The 25,730-nt window shown below is 48.4% G+C and overlaps 1 protein-coding gene across 1 annotated transcript in view; it reads right to left on the bottom strand.

The window, feature by feature from the left end:
* Positions 1-25,730, bottom strand: part of CTSB (cathepsin B) — a 113,704-nt gene that overhangs the window by 75,087 nt on the left and 12,887 nt on the right. The window contains exons 2-3 of the mRNA XM_033935519.1: positions 13,712-13,865; positions 8,417-8,502 (exon numbers count right to left, since the gene is read on the bottom strand). Coding sequence (XP_033791410.1) covers positions 8,417-8,502; positions 13,712-13,837 — 212 coding nt within the window. The 5' untranslated portion in view covers positions 13,838-13,865. The remainder of the gene's footprint in view (positions 1-8,416; positions 8,503-13,711; positions 13,866-25,730) is intronic.

Below are 25,730 nucleotides of genomic sequence, written 5' to 3'. Positions count from 1 at the left end.
TGAGGAAAAATTTGTCCCCGTGTCATTCTCTAGATGCAGCCTTGAGAGAACAAATTTCTAGGCCCTTTCCAAGACCATCCTGAAGGAACAACAGGATTACGGATATGGAAACTGTGTACGGCTCTAACTTCTGATCAGAATACCAGCAATGAAAAGTCTTTCAAATACTTAGCATATGCCACGACAGTTGCCAGCTTCTTGGACCATAGAAGAGTAGTTATGACTGTGCTAAGGCTGTGCGCACAAACTGATTTTTGCCTCAGAAACTGAAACAAACAAAAAAAAGATGACAACTCGCCCTGCGAGTTGCCAAAGAAGAACCAAAGAAAAGGGCAGCTGAAAGGTCAAATCCAGTCCAAAGTGATTTTTATTCTTATGAGTCCCAACAAGAATCCAAGTTCCAATAATATACAAACTGCCTTCCTCAGGGGAAATAGCACAGTTACTTACCGTAACAGGTGTTATCCAGAGACAGCAGGCAGATATTCTTGACTGATGGGTGACGGCACCGACGGAGCCCCGGTACGGACAATTTTAGAGTGATTGCACTCTAAGAACTTAGAAAGTTCTAGCTAGGCCGCACCGCGCGTGCGCGAGTGCCTTCCCGCCCAACGGAGGCGCGCGGTCCCCAGTTTAGATAAGCCAGCTAAGAAGCCAACCCGGGGAGGTGGGAGGGACGCAAGAATATCTGCCTGCTGTCCCTGGATAACACCTGTTACGGTAAGTAACTGTGCTTTATCCCAGGACAAGCAGGCAGCATATTCTTGACTGATGGGTGACCTCCAAGCTAACAAAAAGAGGGACGGAGGGAAGGTTGGCCATTAGGAAAACAAATTTTGTAAAACAGATTGGCCAAAGTGTCCATCCCGTCTGGAGAATGCATCCAGACAATAGTGAGATGTAAAAGTATGAACTGAGGACCAAGTAGCAGCCTTGCAGATTTCCTCAATGGAAGTGGAGCGGAGGAAAGCTACAGACGCTGCCATAGCTCTAACTTTGTGGCCCGTGACAGAACCTTCCAGTGTCAGGCCTGACTGAGCATAACAGAATGAAACGCAAGCAGCAAGCCAATTGGATAGAGTGCGTTTAGATACAGGATGACCCATCTTGTTAGGATCAAATGACAAAAACAGTTGAGGAGATGATCTGTGAGGTTTAGTGCGTTCGAGATAGTAAGCCAAAGCACGTTTACAGTCCATGGTATGCAAAGCCTGTTCACCTGGATGAGAATGAGGCTTTGGGGAAAAAACAGGTAGGACAATGGACTGATTAAGATGAAAGTCAGACACAACCTTAGGGAGGAACTTTGGGTGTGTACGTAGAACCACCTTATCATGGTGAAAAACAGTAAAAGGTGGATCGGCCACTAGTGCATGTAACTCACTGACCCTCCTGGCAGAGGTGAGAGCTATAAGGAAGACCACTTTCCAAGTGAGAAATTTGAAATGTGCTGTGGCCAAAGGTTCAAAAGGCGGCTTCATTAAAGCAGAAAGAACCACATTGAGATCCCAGACAACAGGAGGGGCTTTAAGAGGTGGTTTCACATTGAAAAGGCCCCTCATAAACCTGGAAACCAAAGGATGAGCAGAGAGGGGTTTTCCATGGATTGGCTCATGAAAAGCAGCAATGGCACTGAGATGAACTCTGATAGAAGTAGATTTGAGACCAGAGTCAGACAGGGAGAGAAGATAGTCCAACACCAGTCCCACTGCTAGAGACGTGGGATTATGATGATGTAAGAGACACCAGGAAGAAAACCGAGACCACGTCTGTTGATAACATTGAAGGGTGGCCGGTTTCCTGGAAGCATCAATGATAGAACGGACAGACAGAGACAGAAGTGAATGAGTCGAAGTCAGCCAGAGAGATACCAAGCTGTCAGGTGCAGAGACTGTAAGTTGGGATGTAGTAGGGACTGCTGATGCTGAGTAAGCAGAGAAGGAAACAGTGGAAGAAGTATGGAACTGAGTTGAAGTAGAAGGGAGAACCAATGCTGCCTGGGCCACCGTGGAGCGATTAGAATCATGGTGGCTTGTTCTTTCCTGAGTTTGAACAATGTCCGCAGCATGAGCGGAAGAGGGGGAAATGCATATAGGAAGAGATTGGTCCAATCCAGGAGAAATGCATCGGGTGCCAGACGGTGAGGGGAGTAGAGTCTGGAGCAAAAGAGGGGCAATTGATGATTGTGAGGAGCTGCAAAAAGGTCCACCTGAGGAGTGCCCCATTGAGCGAAAATGGACTGGAGAGTCAAGGGATCGAGAGTCCATTCGTGAGGTTGGAGAATTCTGCTGAGATTGTCTGCTAAGGAATTCTGTTCTCCTTGAATGTAGACAGCCTTCAGGAATAAATGACGAGCTGTCGCCCAAGACCAAATCCATTGGGCTTCCTGACACAACAGGCGAGAGCCCGTCCCTCCCTGTTTGTTGATGTAGTATATTGCAACTTGATTGTCTGTGCAAATGAGTAGTACTTGAGGAAAGAGAAGATGTTGAAAAGGCATAAAACATCGCTCGGAGTTCCAGGAAACTGATGTGGTGTTTCTTTTCCTGGGCAGTCCAAAACCCCTGAGTTTGGAAGTCGTTCAAGTGAGCTCCCCAGGCGTAAGGGGATGCGTCTGTGGTGGTCAACCACCAAAGAAGCGACTGTCGAAGAGACGATGTCAGAGATATGTGTTGTGTGCAAGGATCCGTCGCTTGGGACTACTGGGTCGCTAGGGTCCATTGAGGAGTGCGCAGGTGGAGACGTGCAAAAGGGGTGACATGCACTGTTGAAGCTATGTGCCCCAAGAGCACCATCATGTGATTTGCTGAAATGGTAATCTGGTGAAACATCTGCCAACAGAGATGAAGGATGGTCTGAAGGCGGTTGGATGGAAGAAACGCCCTCATCAGAACAGTGTCCAGAATGGCTCCAATGAATTGGAGACGCTGGGTTGGAATGAGGTGCGACTTGGGCAGGTTGATTTCGAAACCCAACAGTTGAAGGAAGTGAATGGTCTGGTTGGTGGCAAGCAGAACCGCCTGAGGAGAATGAGCCTTGATCAACCAGTCGTCCAGATAAGGGAAGACCTGAAAATTGTGAGAGCGGAGATAGGCTGCTACCACAATCAGACACTTGGTGAACACCCTGGGAGAGGAGGCCAGACCGAAGGGTAGCACCTTGTACTGATAATGATGTTGATTGATGAGAAAGCATAGATATTGCCTGGACGTTAGATGGATAGGAATATGTGTATAGGCCTCTTTGAGATCGAGGGAGCATAGCCAGTCGCCCTGAGTGAGAAGAGGATAGAGGGTGGCAAGAGAGAGCATTTTGAACTTCTCCTTGACCAAACATTTATTGAGATCTCTGAGATCTAGGATAGGTCTGAGGTACCTCTTTTTGGGGACTAGAAAGTACCTGGAGTAGAATCCCTGACCTCGCTGATCTGGAGGAACTTCTTCGATGGCATTGAGAAGGAGGAGGGATTGAACCTCTTGAGCGAGAAGGAGGGACTGAGACTTGTTGGAAGCAGACTCTTTTGGCAGGCCTAACGGCGGAGGAATTTGAAAGTTGAGGGAGTAGCCGTGGGCGATGATAGAGAGCACCCACTGATCGGTGGTAATTACCTCCCATCGAGCCAGAAAAATGTTTAATCGACCTCCTATAGGCTGTGGAAGAGGACATGAGGGAGGGAGACTGGCTATGCCCTGGAGAAGAGAGTCAAAAGAGCTGAGTTGGTTTAGGCTGGGCAACAGGTTTCATAGCAGGCGGCTGTTGTTGACGAGCCTGTTGGTGCTGTTGTTGCCGTTGTCTCCGAGGTTGAGGAGGATGTGGCTGAATTGGCCGAGCAGAGAACCGGCGCTGGTATGACGCCTCCTGCCTGAAAGGATGAGTAGGAGGAGGTTTCTTTTTATTTTTCAATAAGGTATCCCACCTCGTCTCATGAGCGGAAAGTTTCTGGGTGATGGAATCCAGAGATTCTCCAAACAGCTCATCACCCAGGCAAGGAGCATTGGCAAGGCGGTCATGGTGGTTTACATCAAGGTCTGAGACACGAAGCCATGCCAAACGTCTCATCGCTACAGACATAGCAGTAGCTCGGGATGTCAGTTCCAAAGTGTCATAGATGGAACGGACCATGAACTTCCTGAGCTGCAAGAGACTGGCAGTGCATTGCTGAAAAGCAGAAAGCTTGCGGTCAGGAATGTATTTTTGAAAAGTGGCCATCTGCTGGATAAGATGTTTCAGGTAAAAGGAAAAGTGGAATGCATAGTTACCTGAACGGTTGGCCAACATAGCATTCTGGTAAAGACGTTTACCAAATTTGTCCATAGCCTTGCCCTCTCTGCCAGGAGGAACAGAGGCATACACACTTGAGCCTGCAGATTTTTTGAGGGTCGATTCCACCAATAAAGACTCGTGTGGAAGTTGAGGTTTGTCAAACCCTGGAATAGGAATCACTTTATAAAGAGATTCTAATTTCCTTGGAGCTCCTGGAATAGTGAGAGGAGTCTCCAGATTTTTGTAAAAAGTTTCCCTTAATATATCATGAAGGGGTAACTTTAAAAATTCCTTGGGAGGTTGGTCAAAGTCCAAAGCATCCAGGAATGCTTTTGACTTCTTAGAATCAGACTCCAAGGGAAGAGAAAGGGTATCTGACATTTCCCTAAGAAATTTGGTGAAGGAAGAGTGCTCTGGCTTACTAGCAGGATCCTGCACCGATGGGTCAGCCTCATCCGATGAAAAATCCTCCTCGGTACCGAGGGGATCCTCGGAATCATCCCATAAATCAGGGTCACGTACCGATGGAAGATGGCCCTGAGATAGAGGAGTAGAGGTTTTGCGTACCGATTTGCCTGAACGCATTGACACCGTACCTGGTGACTGTAAAACGGTACGGGTGTCAGAGGGCGGTACCGGATCAGAGGCCAAGTGAGCAGTACGTCGAAGAGACTTTGGCTCTGCCGATAAAACAGGCATCGACATGGAAAAGGCAGATTTAAGCGGTGCCGATAACGTCAATACCGACAAAATAGGCTGGTCGACGATCGGTACCGTAGGCTCAGAGGGGACCGACACCGGAAGGTTCGGAGTGAGTTGAGCCGGGAGCAGGTGTTGTAATTGCTCCTTAAGCTGGACCTGGAAGATGGATGCTATACGCTCATCCAGAGACGGTCCCGATGGCACCGGTACCGCTTTTTTCTTGCTCGGTACCTGCGGTGCAGCTCGACGCTCAGGCGAAGTCGATGCCGATGAAGAGGCAGTGACTTCTATGGGAGCGGAGCGTTTGCGGGGCCGGCGCGCAGTCTGCAGGACTTGGCTCACTGCATGTTCGACTGGCGGGCCAAGAACAGTAGGGGATGGCTTCTTAGCCGGCTTACCTGTAGGGTGCGACACCGAAGATACATCTTGTGGTGTCGAAACCACCGGTGTCGATTTGGAGGAAGTCGCCGGAGTCGATGCCGGTGGAACTTCCATAGCGGCACCGAAAAGAATCCGCTGTTGAATTTGGCGATTCTTCAAAGTTCTCTTTTGAAGAGAACTACAGCGGGTGCACGTTTCTGCCCTATGGTCCGGACCCAAACACTGAAGGCACCACTTGTGCGGGTCGGATAAAGAAATAGGGCGTGCACACCGCTGACACTTTTTAAAACCCGGTGAAGGGGGCATGAAGGGAAAAACGGCCGTAGCAAAATCGAAGCCCGAGGCTTCGATGGTGCCAACAGGCCCCGCCGGGGCCGACCGAAAAAAGTCAAAAAAAATAGACTTTTTTTTTTTTCAAGAAAAGAAATAAAAAAGAAAACGTGAAGAATTTCACGAGAAAAAATACGCGAGCGGGAAGGCGAAAAAAAGAGTATCCAACAGCCGTTGGAAACACGCGTCTTCTTAGCTCCGCGGAAACTAAGAAACTGGGGACCGCGATCCTCCATCAGGCGGGAAGGCATTCGCGCATGTGCGGTGCGGCCTAGCTAGAACTTTCTAAGTTCTTAGAGTGCAATCACTCTAAAATTGTCCGTACCGGGGCTCCGTCGGTGCCGTCACCCATCAGTCAAGAATATGCTGCCTGTTTGTCCTGGGATAAAAAATATATAAAATAAAATTTAAAAAATCATATAAAACATATCTATAAAACAGCCAATTTGAAATCATATCATGTTTTTTTAGTCTAGTTTCATTCACTACCACTTTGCATGTCCTATAATTAGGATTTTATTATTTACATACTCATCTCTTTTGTTGTTTTCACATAAAAACATATTTTATTGCAAATATCACATTCATATTTGTGTTGCTTTATGGTTTTATAGATATGCTTTATATGATTTTTTTAATTGTTTTATATATATATTTTGTATTTTTTTTTTTAGTATTTTATGTCCCCCGAGGAAAGCAATTTGTATTTTGTCGAAACTTGGATCCTTGTTGGGACTCATAAGAATAAAAATGGACTGGATTTGACCTCTTAGCTGCCCCCTTCTTTGGTTCTTCTGCCTCAGAAATTGAACAGACCACAGCCGTCAAAGGAATTCTTCAGGCTGCCGGTCAGCCAAATCACGACCACTGCCTCCCACCCCCAAGTTTACTCATACAGCAACAGCAGGAGAAATTACACAGCCAGTTCCCTGATACAAAGAGGATTCTTAATCAGGGGCCACACAGCCTGTGCTCAAGCCTCTGACCCCGAGCTCCTGATGGGACACAAAGCAGACTGGTTCTATAGATACTCCACAAGATTGGTCTGGGAGCAGCAGTCCTCCTACACGGGACTGCGTCCTTTCGCTGATAGAGTATGCCCGAGAGGGGACCTCTGAGCACTGAAGCCATGAAGAACTTCAAAAATACCTGAAAATAATAAAGAGAAGCAGAGCAAAAGACGCCTTCCGAGTTTGATTACAGTTCAGAAAAACTGAGGAGGCTGCTGTTCTCCACTGCAGAAGGGGAGGAGTTTCAAGTTGTTAAGGTGATACCCTTCTGTAGTTAACATAATAACATAAGAATTGCCGCTGCTGGGTTAGACCAGTGGTCCATCGTGCCTAGCAGTCCGCTCACGCAGCGGCCCTTAGGTCAAAGACCAGTGCCATAACTGAGACCAGCCCTACCTGCGTACGTTCCGGTTCAGCAGGAACTTGTCTTGAATCCCTGGAGGGTGTTTTCCCCTATAACAGCCTCCGGAAGAGCGTTCCAGTTTTCCACCACTCTGGGTGAAAAAGAACTTCCTTATGTTTGCACGGAATCTATCCCCTTTTAAACTTTAGAGAGTACCCTCTTGTTCTCTTTACCTTGGAGAGGATGAACAATCTGTCTTTATCTTCATTATCTTGAATGTTTCAATCATGTCCCCTCTCAGTCTGCTCTTTTCAAGGGAGAAGAGGCCCAGTTTCTCTAATCTCTCACTGTACGGCAACTCCTTCAGCCCCTTAACCATTTTAGTCGCTCTTCTCTGGACCCTTTCAAGTAGTACTGTGTCCTTCCTCAAGTACGGCGACCAGTGTTGGTCGCAGTATTTCAGGTGAAGGCATACCATGGCCTGGTACAGCGGCATGATAACTTTCTCTGATCTGTTCTTGATCCCTTCTTAATCATTCCTAGCATTCTTTTCACCCTTTTTGCCGCCGCCGCACATTGCGCAGATGGCTTCATTGACTTGTTGACTACTTCTCCTAAGTCTCTTTCCTGGGGGGTCTCTCCAAGTATTGCACCAGACATCCTGTATTCGTGTATAAGATTTTTGTTATCGACATGCATCACCTTACACTTATCCACATTAAAACTCATTTGCCTTATCGCAGCCCATTTCTTGAGCGTGTTTATGTCACGTTGCAGTTCCTCGCAATACTCCTGCGTCTTCACTACTCTGAATAACTTCGTATCATCTGCAAATTTAATCACCTCACTCATTGTACCAATTTCCAGGTCGTTTATAAATATATTGAAGAGCACGAGTCCAAGCACCGAACCCTGCAGCACTCCACTCGTGACGCTTTTCCAATCCGAGTATTGTTCATTTACCCCCACTCTCCGTTTCCTATCCGCCAGCCAGTTTTAATCCATGTGAGTATTTCACCCTCGATTCCATGGCTCACAATTTTTTGAAGTTGTCATTCATGCGGAACCTTGTAGAATGCCTTCTGAAAATCCAGATTAACAATGTTGCAGGAAGTGGGAATCAACAGCTCAAGTGCGGACTCCTGTGTATTCCCAACACATCCTGGCTATGCCTCTGGAGGTAGGCTGACAATATGGCCTCCCCAGTAATAATAAACTGTTAACATGCCAATTTATGATATCCAGCTTAAAAAGGCCAACTGGTATTTGGTATGCAAAAATTTATTCCCTTTTCTGTTCTAAGTATGGCACTGTACACCTGTAAGAGTTGACTAGACTGAACTGCTTTCAGCATTAGAAAGGGGATAATATTTCACTATATGCTTACCTTTCTGGAAGCTTTGGTCCACGCAAGAAAGTTCCACAAAGTTTCTTCACATAACTCATATCTACATTGTAGAAGTTGTGTCCAGCCTGAAAAGCAGGCAATAGAAAATTAATCACTGTACTGTATTTAAAAAATAATCCTTTTAACCAACACTGAAAGCAAAAATAATTATCAGCCGGAAGCTGCACTACCACAAAAAGATAAGCATACTAGCAATCCTACCCATCAGAGAGATTAAACGTGCTACAGTATACTGACTGCAGCCAAGTACAGCCCAGCCACTACGAGGCTATGCTTGTGTACTGCTACTGTATGATAGTTCAAAGTCTAATAGATGCTGGCACTGTCATCTCGAAGCTGGGTCTATGGATCATTTATTATACTATTGTCCCTTGATACTTAAATTTTGGAGATCTATCTGGGATCAAGTGAACAATATATTGGAAAATCCTGTGGCATTGACGTACGATAACATCCTCCTATTTGGTTAATGAGAGCTAAAAGTCAAATATCTGCTAGGAATAACAAATTTTTCTTTGTAATGACAGGGGTTGCCATACAACTTATTTTGAAGAATTGGAAGAATTGGGATAGGTTAAATTACACTTTCTGGTGGGAATCCCTTTTAAAATGGAGAGTCTGATGGCTATACAGCAGGGAAGGTACAGGAAATTTATGGATGTTTAGGAGCCACTGACTAAATTTTGTAAGGAATGATAACTGACTTTATTTTACTGACCTTTAAACATACACATCCAGGGTGAGAGGGAGGGGGAAGGGGTTTGTACTGGAATTGTTTTGGGGAATTTTTAGATAGTTTCTATTGGGTATTTATTTTCTTGATTAATAGGTAGGAGGATGGGGGAAATAATTGCTTATTACTATTTTTTATTTTATTGTGCTTTTCTTGTAATATTATATGTACATGAATTATTTGTATGCACAATTGTAGTTGGAAAATTTAATAAAGATTATAAAATTTAAAAGAGAGATTCAGCAACAACTAAACAAGCATACTCAACTTCTGCTTTTTATACTCCCTTTGTGATTGTAGCCCTTATAGATCCTTAAGACAGAGGAGGACACCATCACTGACCAAAGGCAACCAGAACATTGAGTTTGATATTAAGTTGCAATATGGGCCCACAATTATAAGCCTGGTGCGGAGACATGGACAACAGGCAATTGCTCGACTTCCTGCTTATAAAAGCCATAAGACAATCCTTCCCTGTTGAGGTAGCAGAAGAAATCAGTATATGCCTATTCGATCAAAAAGGGGGGGGGGTTTAAAATGAGAGTGTTAACATTTCTTGAATTTTTCCAGTACGCTGCTTCAATATGTTTTCCAAGCAAGTCTTACAAAGTGAAGCAGAACTTGAGAATAAAGCTGAAAGACTAAGGAATCTGATTTGAAAGAAGTGGTGATGAAGAAAAGTATGGTTAAAAAAGCCTTGCTAAGAATTAGTTTGGATTCCTAACCAACTCTTTCATTTCAGATTGAGATGTGGAGGTATAGTATAGCAGATTTTCCTCTATATTTTCTATGCATTTCTAGGTATTAAAGTACCTATGGCCTCAGTAATATTTTTCAAGGCAGACTATTTCAGAGGTTTGACATCTTCTATAGACCACAGCACCTGATCTTTCCTGGTCCTTTCCTATCTACCTACTAGAGAGGCTCAACCCTGCTTATCTTCCATGAGTCCAAGCTCTTCCAGACTTGTGCTGCTGTTGTTTCTTGTATTCTTGGGCAAATCACTTAGGGGCTCTTTTATTTATTCTATTTTTTATTTCTTCCATTTGTGCGTCGCACATACCTATACAAGCTCTAGGCGACATTACAGAGAAAGGGGTTAGAAGAGGGTAGGGAGGACTGTAGTAAGATTTATGGTTGTACTAATCAGTTACATAAACAAATACGTGCCTGTTAGTTTTCTAGGGAAGACCATAATATCTCATCCAGGGTTCGTTATTTTGCCAGTTTATACTAAGAATAGAGACAAGGCTATGAGAAATACGTTATTATGAAAATAGAAAAATATAATTCATAAGCCAGCAGCAATAACAAATTATTGTTTACATAATATCCGAATACATATATGAAACTCAGTACATAATTATCACACCACACTTGTTAGATAAATGAGTAAAACTAATTCCTTATTATAATAATTCCTGATTAACAGCACTAAAAATAGAGCTTATCAACCCAGGTGCTTCACTTCCTTATCCCAAAAACAATAGGATTCCCTCTCTAACCCAGCTGAAAAGACAATAGAATTCCTTATTCTCACCATCCAATTAGGCCGTAGCACAGAATCAGGTGAACTGGAAGACGTCTTTCCTCCGCTTAGCAGAATAGAAATTCATCTGCTTAGGAACAGTCCGTCAGCAACTGGAAAAGCTGTAAATTAGGTTGACGACAAAGGTTTCTTTTATGTGATGGAATCCAGATGTATAAAAATTCCGGTTCTCTCTCTCAGGCAGAGAGTCACAAGAGGTAACTTTTCAGGTCTTAATTATTATAGAAGATGTGCAGAAAACACCTATGATAAAATGCGAGTTCCCTCACATCCTAACACAGACTAAATTAATAATTAGGCACATTCCACTTGGTTCATTAGATGACCTCTCTGGACAATCCAGAAACATAACTTAGATGAATAGCCTTTCTGTATAGAGTCTCGCTCAGGCCGTGAAACAGAGGCACCTTCGTTAGATAAGAAGCACAGGAGCAATTCCTCCCCCAAGATTCACACAGGCTGAGCATGTAGGCATAGCTGGATGTCCTTGACTAGAATACAGTTCTGGTACATACACAGAATGCATCAGGCATAAACAGCAAAGATGTTTTCTTCTTTCTCTTCTTGCATTCATGGTTCATGCTGGAAAGATTTCTTGCAGACAATGGATCAGGCTTTATGATGTCAGAGAGGCCTAACCTTCAGGTGCAAATAAGGAAACACCCCTACAGGACTATGGTGGGCAGGAAGGAGTGGAGAGAAGCATGTAGAATATTTCATACATCATCAGTGACGCAGCGGCAGAGGGAAGGCCCCGGCAGGGAAGGCTGTGTTCAGTGCTGCCACCGCCGCCGTTCGAAACAGAGGTACGTCGGCCGTCTCGGTGGGAGGGTCGGTGGGGTTCTGCTGAATGTGGGGGGATGGGAGGGAGAGACAGAAAGGTGCTCTGCAGAGGGATTGGTTGGCGGGGTCATCGGGGTTCTGCTACACATGGGGGATGGAAGGGAGAGATGCAAAGGTGCTATGAAGGAGGATGGAAGAGATGGAACGATACCTGATGACATCATCAGTGACGCGGTGGCAGAGGGAAGGCCCCAGCAGGGAAGGCAGCGAAGCAGCCTGTTCAGTGCTGCCACCACCACTATTCGGAACGGAGGTATGTGAGCCTCATAGAAGGGTCGGCGGAGTTCTGCTGTGTGGGATGGAAAGATGTTGCACAAGGGGATCTCTCACAGTCCGGCGTGTCACCGTCTTTCATCATCTGCAGATGGGATCATCTGGTTGCAGGAAAACAAGCTCAGGGCTCCCACTGATTCTACATTATGGTAAATTGTATAATTTCTATTATGATATTATAACTTAATAATAATAGAAATGTAATGTATATTGTGTATAAAACTGCCCTACGATCCCGCCCCGAATCCTGGCCCCTACCCCCCCGGCACCTTTACCAGTCCCTGGAAAAATTTGCTTCTATAAAGCAGTCCTTGGCGTCAAAAAGGTTGGGGACCACAATCCGGGACTCAGAGAGGAAAACTCATCCCCCAACTATCCCTTAATGAGATAGTCAGAGGCTGAACCCGAGGTTCCCGCCTCCACATTTTGTGCGACATAACATATGGCGCAAATGCACTTTTCCAGTGCCAAACAAAACAAACTTCACATGAATTCATTATATTGAAGCCTGAGGACTCCATCTCTGTTGGTTAGAATTTTAAAAAGGCTTTTTAAGGAAATCTGAGAACTTAGAATTCAAAACAGGAAAAATCCAAGATGGCTGTCACCAGGATGTCCCTGCTGAAAAAATGGCTGTAACTCCCAATGAAGGGCAGCCAAAACTAGTGATTTTTGGGGTGGGAGAACAAGACTACATCAAAATATATTCACAAACACAACAATTTCAGACCCCCCCTCCAACACCCGAACTGCCCTGTGGGCTGTGACAGCCCTACTCACAGACCAGACACTGGGAAGGAGTGTTGCAGCCTGCCTAAGCTCCTCTAAGTGTAGCTGGAAACCGGAGAGGACCTCTGCCTCTTTTGAATCTTCAGCTGCCAGTCGGGCCACTGCTGGATTGAGCCTCAACCTCCAAGACCAGTATCCAAATGTCATGAGGAGAGAGGAGGAAAATGCAGCTAATACCGTATGCACGCCAAAGAAACGCAACTGGTGTCTGTACAACCTTTGCTAGCACTCCTGATCAAGTCAAGGAGTGAGCAAATAGCAGTGGGGGAGAACCCAAAGCTCCATAGTTCAAGAAGACTGGCTGAGCAGGTCACCGCAGAATCCACCTGTCAGCTGCAGACCAAAGTCTGCTCTTCTTACGCAGGCAGTCACTGGCGCTTTACTGGAACACAAAGTCCCATGCAAAAACTTCAAAAAACAAAAAAAGCTGAGCAGACCAAAATTGCTCCTGCAGACTCGCTTTCAGAAGAAATAACTGACTGGGAGCAGCAGAGAGCAGGGAGGAGGAGGTGCTGAAAACAGTTATCAGTATCTCCTGCAATGGATAAACAGGAGCTGATAGAGGACCCTTGGCTCAGCATACCATCCCGATTGCACTGGAATAACTAATTAGCAAGTCCATAATATAGGAACCTTTAGTGCCTCCTACATAGGAGGTGTTTTAAGTGCCTCTATGTTAATTTATTTCTTTAAAAGGCTGTGCCTTAATGCTAACATTAGCACCTATCCAGAAATCCGATAAATAGAAAACTGCATATTTTATAGTTAAATTAGTAGCGTATGGGAGAGTCTACTTTAAGGTATACTAAGCCCATTTATTAACACAGCTTAGTTTTTTTTTTAAAAAAAAAGCCCCTTAAGATTGTAATCCCTCGAGGGGGGGGGACAAGGAAATTTCTAGTGTACCTGAACGTAAAATAAACTTACCTTGTGCTGCTACTAAAAAGTGTAAGCTAAATCTAAATTTAAGTGAACCTGAAAAAGCAGCTCAATTCTAGAAGCAGGTGAACAACCTATAAAAGTACCCTGTAAAAGTGAGTAATGACTGCAATTTAGCGCTGAGATATAAAAAGACAGCATTATTCACCTTCCATGTAGTGTTGATCTTGTTGATGTAGTTAACCATGTCATGAGACAAGGGAGCGAAGTACGGCACATTGCGGGAGTTTGCAAAGACTGCTAGGAAGCACACAGCTATCACTGAAGTCCACATGTCAACAGCAATCCACAGAATTCACCACCTGTAATTAGACATTATGGATGAATACTAAGGCAAATAAACCAGACAATCAATCCTTCAAACAATGGAAGCTAATAGATGCTCAAATCAAGTTTTGGGGGGGATTATGAATCTTCATCATATCCATTATTAGTGTCAAGGTTTCTTTCCTTGCTGAAAGTTAGTTACCAATTTAAAACACCAAGACTAAATTTACCATACTTAATGAGGAATTTTGGAAGGTAATACATACAAATCTTATACATATTGTAAAACAACAACAAAAAAAACCCCACACAGATTGTCCAGGTGGTCCCATGGTGACAAACCACCAACTTAGCCCAACACATAACTACCACTTTTCATTTCTATAGTGCTACTAGACATATGCAGTGCTGTACATCAAAACATAGAAGAGACGTCCCTGCTCAAAAGAGCTTACAACCTAGTCAAGACAAACTTAGAAGGTGGGGGAATTACCATACAAACTTGAATATAAACCAACCCAAATATAAACCGAGGTAACCATTTTTCCTACCCAAAAAGGAGGAAAAATAAGGTTGATCCAAATATAAACTGGGGGGGGGGGGGTAATATTCAAGTGCCCTGCCCGGCTCTGAACCCTGCCCCCCTCCCTCCCAATGCCTTGCAGGCCTCCATCAGGCCTGCCGTAAGACCTGGTGGTCTAGCGTAGACCGGGACAGGAGGAATCCCTTCTGCCTCCTGTCCAACTAAGAACTTTTATCTCCCACCTGCCTCCCTGGCATACCTTTGAAATCCCAGGTGGTCAGGAGGTGAACCAGGGCAGGAGCGATCTTCCTTTGCTCCTGCCCTGTGCAGAGCCACTAGTTGAATGGGTGAGAATTTGCAGGAGCCATTCAGCGAGCGGCACTGCACAGGACAGGAGCGAAGTAAGATCGCTCCTGCCCTGGTTCACCGCTTGACCACCAGGGATTCAAAAGGTATACCAGGGAGGCAGGTAAAAGTTCTTAGTTGGCTAGGACAGGAGGCAGGAGGGATTCCCTGATGGAGGCCTGCAAGGCATCGGAAGGGGGGCTCGCAAAGTTGCATTATTAGCTCTGCACGGGGCAGGAGCAATGGAAGATTGCTCTGGCACTGTTCACCAGTGGATGACCAGGGATTTGAAAGGTAAGCCAAGGAGGCGGGACGGAAATAAAAGTTCTTAGAATTGGCGAGGACAGGAGGAATTCCTCCTGTTCTGGCCCACCGCTGGTCCACCAGATCTTACAGCAGGCCCAGCAGAGGCCTGCAAGAGGTCCAGAAGGGGGTGGGGTGGCAACTGACCTGAATATAAACCGAGACCCCCATTTTTGGTCCAGAAATCTCGGTTTATATTCGAGTGTGTATGGTAAAGAGAAAATAAGACAGATGGAGAAATTAGGTTCTTACCTGCTAATTTACTTTCTTTTAGCTTCTCCAGACCAGTAGAGGTTAACTTTACGATTGGGTATATATCTAATCATGACCAGCAGGTGGAGACTGAAAACAAAACTTTGGGACAGTATATCCTAGCCCCTCCTCTCTATTTCCCTCAGTCTGCCGAATAGCCAAGCAGAACCAAGAACTGGAAACAACAGAGAGAAAAAACAATACTCCGAAAGGAGTAACCAATAACATACCCAAAAAATGCTGTTGGAAAATGCAGAGGAGAAATTCCCGAAGGAAGAAGGTCCCCACAGCTCGCCAGCTAAGCCAGCCGAGCCACAGCCGCTGTTCTTCAATTCTCCCCGGCCCTAGAAAAATACTAGAACCCGCAGCAAAAACCAAAAACTGCCCGCGCAACAGCCCCAACAACAACAACAACAGACAGGGTGGGGACCTCTACTGGTCTGGAGAAGCTAAAAGAAAGTAAATTAGCAGGTAAGAACCTAATTTCTCCTTCTTTAGCACTCTCCAGACCAGTAGAGGTTAACTTTACGATTGGGACGTACCAAAGCAGTCCCTCTCACGGGCGGGACCCCCGAAGGGCCGATACCAGAACACGCTCACCGAACACCGCGTCCCGACGCGCCTGAACATCTACCCGATAATGCCGAACAAATGAATGCAAGGAGGACCAAACCGCAGCCTTACAAATATCCACCGGAGGCACGAGCGACGACTCAGCCCAAGAAGCCGCCTGACCCCTAGTGGAATGAGCCTTGAGAAACTCCGGAACCGGCTTCTGACTCAGAAGATAAGCGGAAGCGATCGTCTCCTTGATCCAGCGCGCAATAGTAGCCTTAGAAGCGCCAGCCCCCCGACGAGGACCCGCCAGAAGCACAAAGAGATGATCGGAGCTCCGAAAATCCCGGGTCCGCTGCACATAAGCATGGAGGACCCGACCGACATCCAACTTGCGCAGCTGTCGTTGCTCAGAAGAACCCTCCCGACTACCCAAGACCGGGAGGACCACCGATTGATTGACATGAAAAGGAGAAACTACCTTCGGCAGAAAGGAAGGAACAGGCCGCAAAACAACCCGCTCCTTTGAAAACTCCAGGAAGGGAGCCCTACAAGAGAAAGCCTGTAGCTCCGACACCCGTCTAGCGGAAGTAATGGCCACCAAAAAGACCGACTTCAGCGTAAGGTCCTTCAACGAACAGCCATCCAACGGCTCGAAAGGAGGGCGCACTAGAACAGAGAGAACCAGATTGAGATCCCAAGAGGGAATCGAGGGCCTTATGGGAGGCCTGAGCAACTTGGCCGCCCTAAGAAAGCGAATCACATCAGGAATGGCTGACAAACGCTGACCTGTCACCAGCCCCCGAAAAGCCGACAGGGCCGCCAGATGAACCCGAAGAGAAGACCAGGCCAGGCCCCTATCCAGGCCATCCTGCAAAAACTCCAGAATGTTAGGCAGAGAAGCGCGAAAGGAGACCACTCCCCGCGCTCGGCACCATTCCTCAAACAGACGCCAAACCCGTACATAAGCCCGAGAGGTAGAAAGCCTCCGGGACCCCAAAAGTGTAGAGATCACCTTGTCGGAATATCCCTTCTTACTCAGGCGGCCCCTTTCAAGAGCCAAGCCGTAAGACAAAAGGGAGACGGGTCGAACATGGGAATGGGACCCTGCGTCAGAAGATCGCACTCGAGAGGCAGAGGAAGAGGATCCGCCACCAGATGCCTCACCAGATCCGCATACCACGGACGACGAGGCCAATCCGGAGCCACCAAGACCACCAGCCCCGGATGGCGAACAATGCGAAGCAGTACTCTGCCTACTAATGGCCAAGGAGGGAACACATACAACAGCCCCTCCGTTGGCCACGGTTGGACCAGAGCATCCAGACCCTCGGCCAGACCGTCCCTGCGACGACTGAAGAAGCGGGGTACTTTGGCGTTGCCACTTGTAGCCATCAGATCCATCAGGGGCTGCCCCCAAGCACGCACTAGCAACTGAAACGCCTCGGCGCCGAGACACCACTCTCCCGGATCCAAGAAGTGACGACTGAGGAAGTCCGCCTGAACGTTTTCTACCCCGGCAATGTGAGAGGCCGAGAGGTCCAGAAGATGCGACTCCGCCCAAACCATGAGCCGAGCCGCCTCCTGCGCCACCAGAGTGCTCTTGGTGCCCCCCTGACGATTGACATAAGCCACTGCCGTGGCATTGTCCGACAGGACTCTGACCGACTTGCCCAACAAAAGGGAGTGGAAAGCCAACAGCGCCAGCCGGACCGCCCTGGTCTCCAACACGTTGATCGACCAGGAGGCCTCCTCCGTGGACCAGGTTCCCTGAGCAGAGTGACCCAGACACTGGGCCCCCCAACCCAGGAGACTCGCATCCGTAAGGAGCACCGTCCACTGCGGAAGATCCAGACCCACCCCCTGAACTAGGTGAGGGGTCCGGAGCCACCAACGCAGACTGCAGCGCGCCAAGCCTCGCAGGGGAACCGGAACATCCATCCCGTGCCTCTGGGGAGACCACCTCCGGAGCAGAGCATACTGAAGAGGACGCATGTGGGCCCGCGCCCACCTCACCACGTCCAGGGACGCCGCCATCGACCCCAGGACCTGGAGGAAATCTCGCGCCCGAGGACACCGGGACGCCAAAAGCAGGCGAATCTGAGACTGCAATTTGCTCACCCGGGCCTCTGGGAGGAAGACCTTCCCCAAGGAGGTGTCGAACAGCACCCCGAGGTACTCCAGACGCTGAGCCGGAACCAACCGACTCTTGGAAAGGTTGACCACCCAGCCCAGCGACCGGAGAAACTCCACCACCCGAGCCGTAACCCGGTAGCTTTCCTGCAACGACTTGGCCCGAATTAACCAGTCGTCCAGGTAGGGGTGTACCAGAATGCCCTCCGACCGCAAGGCTGCCGCGACGACCACCATCACCTTGGTGAACGTCCGGGGAGCCGTGGCCAGCCCAAAGGGAAGCGCACAGAACTGATAGTGCCGACCCAAGATCGCAAAGCGCAGGAAACGCTGATGAGAGGTCCGAATAGGAACATGCAAGTAGGCCTCCGTCAGATCGAGAGAAGTGAGAAACTCCCCCGGCTGAACCGCCAGAATGACCGACCGCAGCGTTTCCATACGGAAAGAGGGAACCTTGAGAGCCCTGTTGACCCCTTTCAAATCGAGGATGGGCCGAAAAGTCCCCTCCTTCTTGGGCACCACAAAGTAAATGGAGTACCTGCCCGTGCCCCACTCCGGGGGGGGCACCGGAACTACTGCCCTGAGATCTAGCAAGCGCTGAAGGGTCTGGCGAAAAGCCTGCTTCTTCCCCGGAGTCTGACACGGAGAAGCGAGGAAAAAATCCGGCAGAGAGCGGGCGAACTCCAGGGCATAACCGTCCCGCACCACCTCCAGGACCCACTGATCGGACGTGATCTCGGCCCATTTGGGAAAAAAGTCGCGCAGCCGGGCCCCCACCGGAACCAAGGGGGGCGCCGGCAAGGCGTCATTGTGCAGGACGGGAAGCGGGGGAACCGGCGGAGGGGTTCCCTGCCCCCCGACGGGCCCCCCGAAAGGGCTGCATGCGCTGGAAGAACCGACCCCGGGAAAACCCCGGAGACTGGAAAGAAGCAGCCCCACGCCCAGGGCGATACTTGCGAAATTCCCGCAAACGCCCCCGGGCCGCACCCCCCCGAGACGCCGGGCGGGCACGGTCCTCCGGCAAACGGGGAACTTTCGAGTCCGACAGAGTCTGAATTAACTTATCCAAGTCCTCTCCAAATAAAAACGACCCCCGAAAGGGAAATTTAGTAAGCTTAGCTTTGGACGCAGCATCCGCCGCCCAAGCGCGCAGCCACAACACACGCCTTGCGGCCACGCCAAAAGCCATGGACTTAGCCGAGATCCGCACCAAGTCATACAGAGCATCCGAGAGGAATGAGGCAGCCATCTCAATCTTTGCTACCTCCTGATCCACCAGAGACCAGACGTCAGACTCTCGATCCAAGACCCGCTCCGCCCACCGAAACACGGCGCGAGCGACCAGTCCCCCACAAATAGCCGCCTGGACCCCAAAAGCAGAGACTTGAAAATTTTGCTTAAGGATGTTCTCCAATTTGCGCTCCTCAGAGTCCCGCAAGGCAGAACCGCCCTCAACAGGCACGGTATGCCGCTTGGAAATAGCCGAGACCACCGCATCCACGACTGGCGAAGCTAACGTAGCCCGATCCCCTTCAGGAATGGGATACAGGCGAGCCATGCTGCGCGCCAGCCGAAACGGCGTCTCCGGCGTTTTCCACTGCTCAAGAATAATATCCCGAATATCCTGATGCATAGGAAAAGAGCGGGAAACGGAACGGATCCCTCGTAACAGAGGGTCCCCCACACGCGGAGTCTCCGGCGGCGCGTCCTCAAAACGCAAAGCCGAAGAAACCTGTTGAATAAGGTCAGGCAGCTCATCTCTCTGAAAAAGGCGCACCACGGACGCCTCGTCACTGGAGAACGGGAAACCCGACAACCCGCCGCCAGCTTCCGTCCCCTCCAGAGGGTCCTGGAATTCCTCAGAAGGGTCCAGGTCCTCCTCCATACCGACACGTTCCTCCGACCACAAATCCTCGTCCCACGACACCCGCGGACGCTTGGACAAGAGAGGCGGCGGAGGGGACGTCACGTCAGACGAGAGAGGCAAAGCCGCAGGGAGCGCGGAGGAAACCCCACCCCCCGAGACCCCCTGGGCGCAACCGGGACCCCCAGCCGCCTGAAAATAGGCTTTGCATAATGAAAAGAAAAAATCAGGGGAAAAACCCCCCGAGGGTCCCAAGGGACTCCCTGCCACAGCAGGGGACCCAGCAGAAACCTGCCCCTGCTTAGACAAAACAGGGGGAAGGTCACCTGAGGTGGAAGACAAAATGGAGGGGCCAGACAGAGAAGATGGCGTCTTTCCCGCCAAAACAGCTCCCTCCACAGCCTGAAGCGGCTGAGAGACCTGAATAGTCTCAGCCGCTAAAACAGGCAAGCCGGCATCAGCTGTCAAAATATCAGCTGAGAGGGAATCCTCTAAAACCCGACCGTCGGCGGCTCGGGGAATCCCTCCGTGGGCGGACGGAGAAGACCGGGCTTCTCCACCGTTCCCTGCCGACTCGCGAGGCACCATCGGCGGGGAGCTCTGGGCGCCTGCAGCCGCTGCCGACGGAGCTCCTCCACCGCACCGGCCTGAACACCGCTTGCACAGGCCGGCCGCGAGTGCCTCGCGTCTGGAGCACAATGAGCACTTTTTCCCTTTAGAAGTGCTCATTGCTCCATACGCGACCTAGCTGTAAAAAAGTGCCGGTTAGTTGAAAAAATACAGTAAAATACAGTTTTCTTAAAGGGATACAACCCTCCAGACCAGCACTACCTCAGGATTTTTTTTTTTTTTTTTTTTTTTACAGAACAGACTCCACAGGCTCTCGAAGCAATATGCCTTGCTTGATTTAGGGGGCAAGGCTTACTGCTGAGGCTCCTCTAAAAAAATATGGGGAGGTGGAGGAAGTGGGGGGAGGGACCCCGCTCGTGACCCGCCGGGTTTGACACCCCCGAGGTCGGACGAACCCCCAAACAGAGTCCGTCCAAGCTCCGTCCGGCTAAAAACAGGGACAATAAACCTCTAAACAAATTCCAACAGCCCTACCAAGGGAGATGGGTACAGATCACTCAACACCTGCTGGAGACTGAAAGAAGACTGAGGGAAATAGAGAGGAGGGGCTAGGATATACTGTCCCAAAGTTTTGTTTTCAGTCTCCACCTGCTGGTCATGATTAGATATATACCCAATCGTAAAGTTAACCTCTACTGGTCTGGAGAGTGCTAAAGAAATTGGTGCTTAGCAGGTAGGTTGTCATTTGGAATTGAAAGCAGTTTCAAATAAATGGGCTTTGAATCTGGATTTGAATACTGCCAGAGATGGAGCTTGATGTACCAAGTCAGGCATTTTGTTCCTGGCATACAGTGCAGCAGCGTAGAAGGGACAGAGTCTGGAGCTGGCTGTAGAAAAGAAGGGTACAGAAAAGAGAGACTTAGCCGATGAGTGGAGTGCCCAGGGAGGGTGGAGTCTAGGGAGAGATGAGAGAGGACAGATACTTAGGAGCTGTGGAGCAAATGCACTTGTAGGTCAGTTAAGAGGAGTTTGAACTGTATGTGGATACAGGTGGAGAGGCATAATCAATGCAAACATCTAAGTTGAATTTGGTCGCATGGTGTTAGATGCCCAAAGTCAGCAGTGGGAAAATGTCCATTCTTGAGAAATACGTCCCACCCAATTTGTTTTTCCGAAAATCATCTATCTGGACGTCCAGGCTATTGTTTGTCCAGACTGCCAGTATGTCCATCTTTATACCATATTTTGGACCAAAATTTCATCCAAGTCCCTAACACCCAGAAGACTCTGCCCATTAAGAGGCGACACAGCTTGGGGAATGCGCCTTGAGAGACCGGAAGCTGTTTACTACAGGTAATGTATGCTGAAGGGGCCTTAATCGCCTGGGCTAATCAGAACCTTAGGCTCACATTCCAGGATGCATCAGGAAGAAGCAGGCCCACCATTTTGTAAGAGGTGAGTGAGTCTGTCAGCTGTTGCAGGTGGGCATCCCTCCAGCCAGACTTTGTCAGTAAGGTGGGGGGGGGGGCATCAGGGGCATTGTCAGGAAATGGGAGATTAGGCAACGGTGGGAGGTAGTGGGTATCTCTCCCACTGCAGTGTGTGGGGAGGGGGTAGTAGTGTCGGGGGATTGTGCAACGCAGCAGAAGAGAGTGGGCATCTCTCCTGCTTTTCTTCGATTTGGGTTGTTAGTGGGTTTTTTTTTTTTTGGGGGGGGGAGGTTTAATGCACTTTCTTGTCAGTGCCTGAGCCAATCAGCGCTCAGGCACAGATCAGAAAGTAAGGCTACAACAGCTCAGACCTGTGGGCAAATTTTGGCTGCAAATGTGGCATAACAAGGTTAGGAAATCACTCGGCAATGATAAGAGAATCACTAAATCGCTAGGAGTATTCATGTTAATATTAATGACCTCGATGTACTATATTTGCAAGGCAGAATCAGAGACTGCTAGGAAACTCAGAAAAGACCATAAGAAACATAAGAAGTTGCCTCTGCTGGGTCAGACCAGAGGTCCATCGCGCCCAGCAGTCCGCACCCACGGCGGCCCATCAGGCCCATGACCTGTACGGTGATCATTGTCTGAACCCTTAAATCCCCTTGGTCTCTATCTATACTCTCTCTATATCCCATCTCTACCTCTATCTGTATCCTTCAATCCCCCTATCTTTCAGGAATTATCCAATCCTTCTTTAAAACCCTGTAGTGTACTCTGTCCTATCACAACCTCCGGCAGTGCGTTCCATGTGTCCACCACCCTCTGAATGAAAAAGAACTTCCTAGCATTGGTTCTAAACCTGTCCCCTTTCAGCTTCTCCGAGTGCCCCCTTGTACTTGTGATCCCCATTAGTCTGAAGAATCTATCTCTGTCTACCTTCTCGATACCTCTCATGATCTTGAAAGTCACTAACATGTCTCCTCTGAGTCTCCGCTTTTCCAGGGAGAAGAGCCCCAGCCTTTCTAACCTGTCTGCGTTTGAAAGGTTTTCCATGCCTTTTATCATTTTCGTCGCTCTTCTCTGGGCCCTCTCAAGCATCACCATGTCCTTCTTGAGGTACGGCGACCAATACTGGATACAGTACTCCAGGTGCGGGCGCACCATCGCTCGATACAGCGGCATGATGACTTCCTTCGTCCTGGTTGTGATACCCTTCTTAATAACACCCAACATTCTATTTGCTTTCTTTGAGGCTGCTGCACATTGTGCCGTTGATTTCATTGTTGTATCCACTAGCACACCCAAGTCCTTTTCAAGGTTGCTTTCCCCTAGCACCGATCCCCTCATTTTGTAGCTGAACATCAGGTTCTTTTTCCCTATATGCATGACCTTGCATTTCTCTATATTAAATCGCATTTGCCATTTGTTTGCCCACTCTTCCAGTTTGTTTAGGTCCCTTTGTAGGTCTTCGCATTCCTCCACGGTTCTAACCCTGCTGCAGAGTTTGGTGTCATCTGCAAATTTTATAACTTCACACTTCGTCCCCGTTTCCAGGTCGTTTATAAATACATTGAACAGCAGCGGTCCGAGCACTGACCCCTGTGGAACACCGCTCGTGACCCTCCGCCAGTCCGAGTATTGTCCCTTCACCCCAACCCTTTGTTTTCTGCCTGCCTGCCAACCAGTGTTTAATCCATCTGTATATATCCCCTTCCACCCCGTGGTTTTGCAGTTTCCTAAGTAGTCGCTCATGGGGTACCTTGTCAAAGGCTTTTTGGAAGTCGAGATAAATGAGGTCTATGGGTTCCCCTTTGTCCATCTTGCTGTTTATTCCTTCAAAGAAGTGCAGTAAGTTTGTTTGGCACGACCTTCCCTTGCAGAAGCCATGTTGGCTCTCTTTCAGTTGTCCGTTTGTTTCTATGTGCTCACAGATGCTGTCCTTTATCAGTGCTTCCATCATCTTGCCCGGAACTGAAGTCAGGCTTACCGGCCTGTAGTTCCCGGGGTCACCCCTTGATCCCTTTTTAAAAATAGGTGTGACGTTAGCTATTTTCCAGTCCTCCGGGATCTCCCCAGTTTTCAAGGATAGGTCACAAATTTGTCGGAGTGTTTCTGCTATTTCGTTTCTTAGCTCTTTTAGAACCCTTGGGTGGATTCCGCCCGGGCCCGGCGATTTGTCGCTTTTCAGTCTAACTATCTGCTGGAGGACATCCTCATGGCTTATCTCTATATGCGCCAGTTTTTCTTCTCGATCTCCACTTATGATCTCTTCGGGTTCTGGTACATAGGATGTGTCCTCGCTTGTGAAGACCGATGAGAAGAATTTGTTCAACCTGTCAGCTACCTCTTTTTCCTCCTTTACCACTCCCTTTCTGTCTCCATCATCCAACAGTCCTACTTCCTCCCTCGCCGGTTGCCTCCCTTTAACATATCTGAAGAACGTTTTGAAGTTTTTTGCTTCCCCAGCCAGCCTCTCTTCGTATTCTCTTTTTGCTTTCCTAACCACTCGGTGACAGTTTTTCTGGTGTGTTTTATGTTCCTTCTGGTTTTCCTCGGTTTGGTCCTTTTTCCATTTTCAGAAAGATTTCTTCTTGTCACCTATCACCTTCTTCACTTCATTTGTTATCCATACCGGGTCCTTTGTTCGATTTTTTTTGCATCCTTTCCTAAACCTGGGGATGTACAGGTTTTGTGCTTCTTGCACCGTGTCTTTGAATAGGGACCAAGCTTTCTCTACGGTCTCCATCCGTATTGAGCTGTTTTTTAGTTTCTTTCTCACCATTTCTCTCATAGCATCGTAGTTCCCTTTCTTGAAATTGAACGTCGTTGCTGGGGTTCTCTTCACTTTGGATGTTCCTACCTCTAATTTGTACCGGATCATGTCGTGGTCGCTGTTTCCTAGTGGTCCTCCTACCACCACTTCCTTTGCAGGTCCCCCTAGCCCGTTGAGGATTAGGTCAAGAGTGGCATCCCCTCGCGTTGATTCCTTGACAAGCTGTTCCATTTTGATAATCCGCCATTAAAATACATGCATGCTAAACCAGCTAGAACGTTTAAATTTTGAGGCATGTTTAAGTTCTGAGAATCTTCCCCTCAGTCCTGTGGAAGTGGCTGCCTGTCTGTCAGCTATTTCAGTGCAGCTGAAGAGGACAGGACTTTCTGCTTCAGATGCTTCTAAATCGAAGCCTCAAACCAAGAAATCTTCAGGCTGCCAGTTGGACCAACCCAAACCGAGACCTCCATCCCACAGAACCTTGCAATACAACGGGGCAAGCTATGCAGCCGGCGCACCGATACCCCAAGGGTTCTTACAAAGGGCACCCACAGTCTGCACTCAAGCCAGTGAGAAACTCAGAAGGCGAGCTGGTTCCTAGGGAAACAGGCCCAGAGCCCTGAAGACACACAGCAGGCTGGCTCCTTAGGACAACCGAAGGCTTGCCCTGCAGAGCTGCAGTCTAATCCAGTGGAACCTGAGTCTTTTCCCAGGCAGAGGATCCCCAAAAATGGGGTCTCAGGGCACCAAAGCATCAGAAAAAATGAACTTAAGGCTGAAAAGAAAAACAAAAAACTAAACAGAGCAGATCAGAACACCTCTGCACAGTTTGCTTGCAGAAGAAAACCTGGAAGGGGACACTGTGCTCTGCCTCCATTTAGGAGGTACTCAAAACTAAGTATTCACACTTCTGCAAGTCCAGTTCACGGGAACAGATTGATCACCATATGTATGGACTACTGAGAGAACTCAAGCAATCAGCCAGCGGCCTCAAACGGGACAGGAGAGCAGGAAGATCGTTCCTGATCCATGTACTGGCTGGCTACCAGGGACCCGAAAGGAACGCTGGGGAGGTGGAATCAACCAGCGGCCTTGAACGGAGCTGGGAAGGAAGATCGCTCCTGCTCTGTGCACCGGCTGGTCACA

The sequence above is a fragment of the Geotrypetes seraphini genome, chromosome 3, assembly GCF_902459505.1.
Source record: "Geotrypetes seraphini chromosome 3, aGeoSer1.1, whole genome shotgun sequence".
Classification (NCBI taxonomy): domain Eukaryota; kingdom Metazoa; phylum Chordata; class Amphibia; order Gymnophiona; family Dermophiidae; genus Geotrypetes; species Geotrypetes seraphini.
This window is presented reverse-complemented; position numbering and strand designations above follow the sequence as displayed.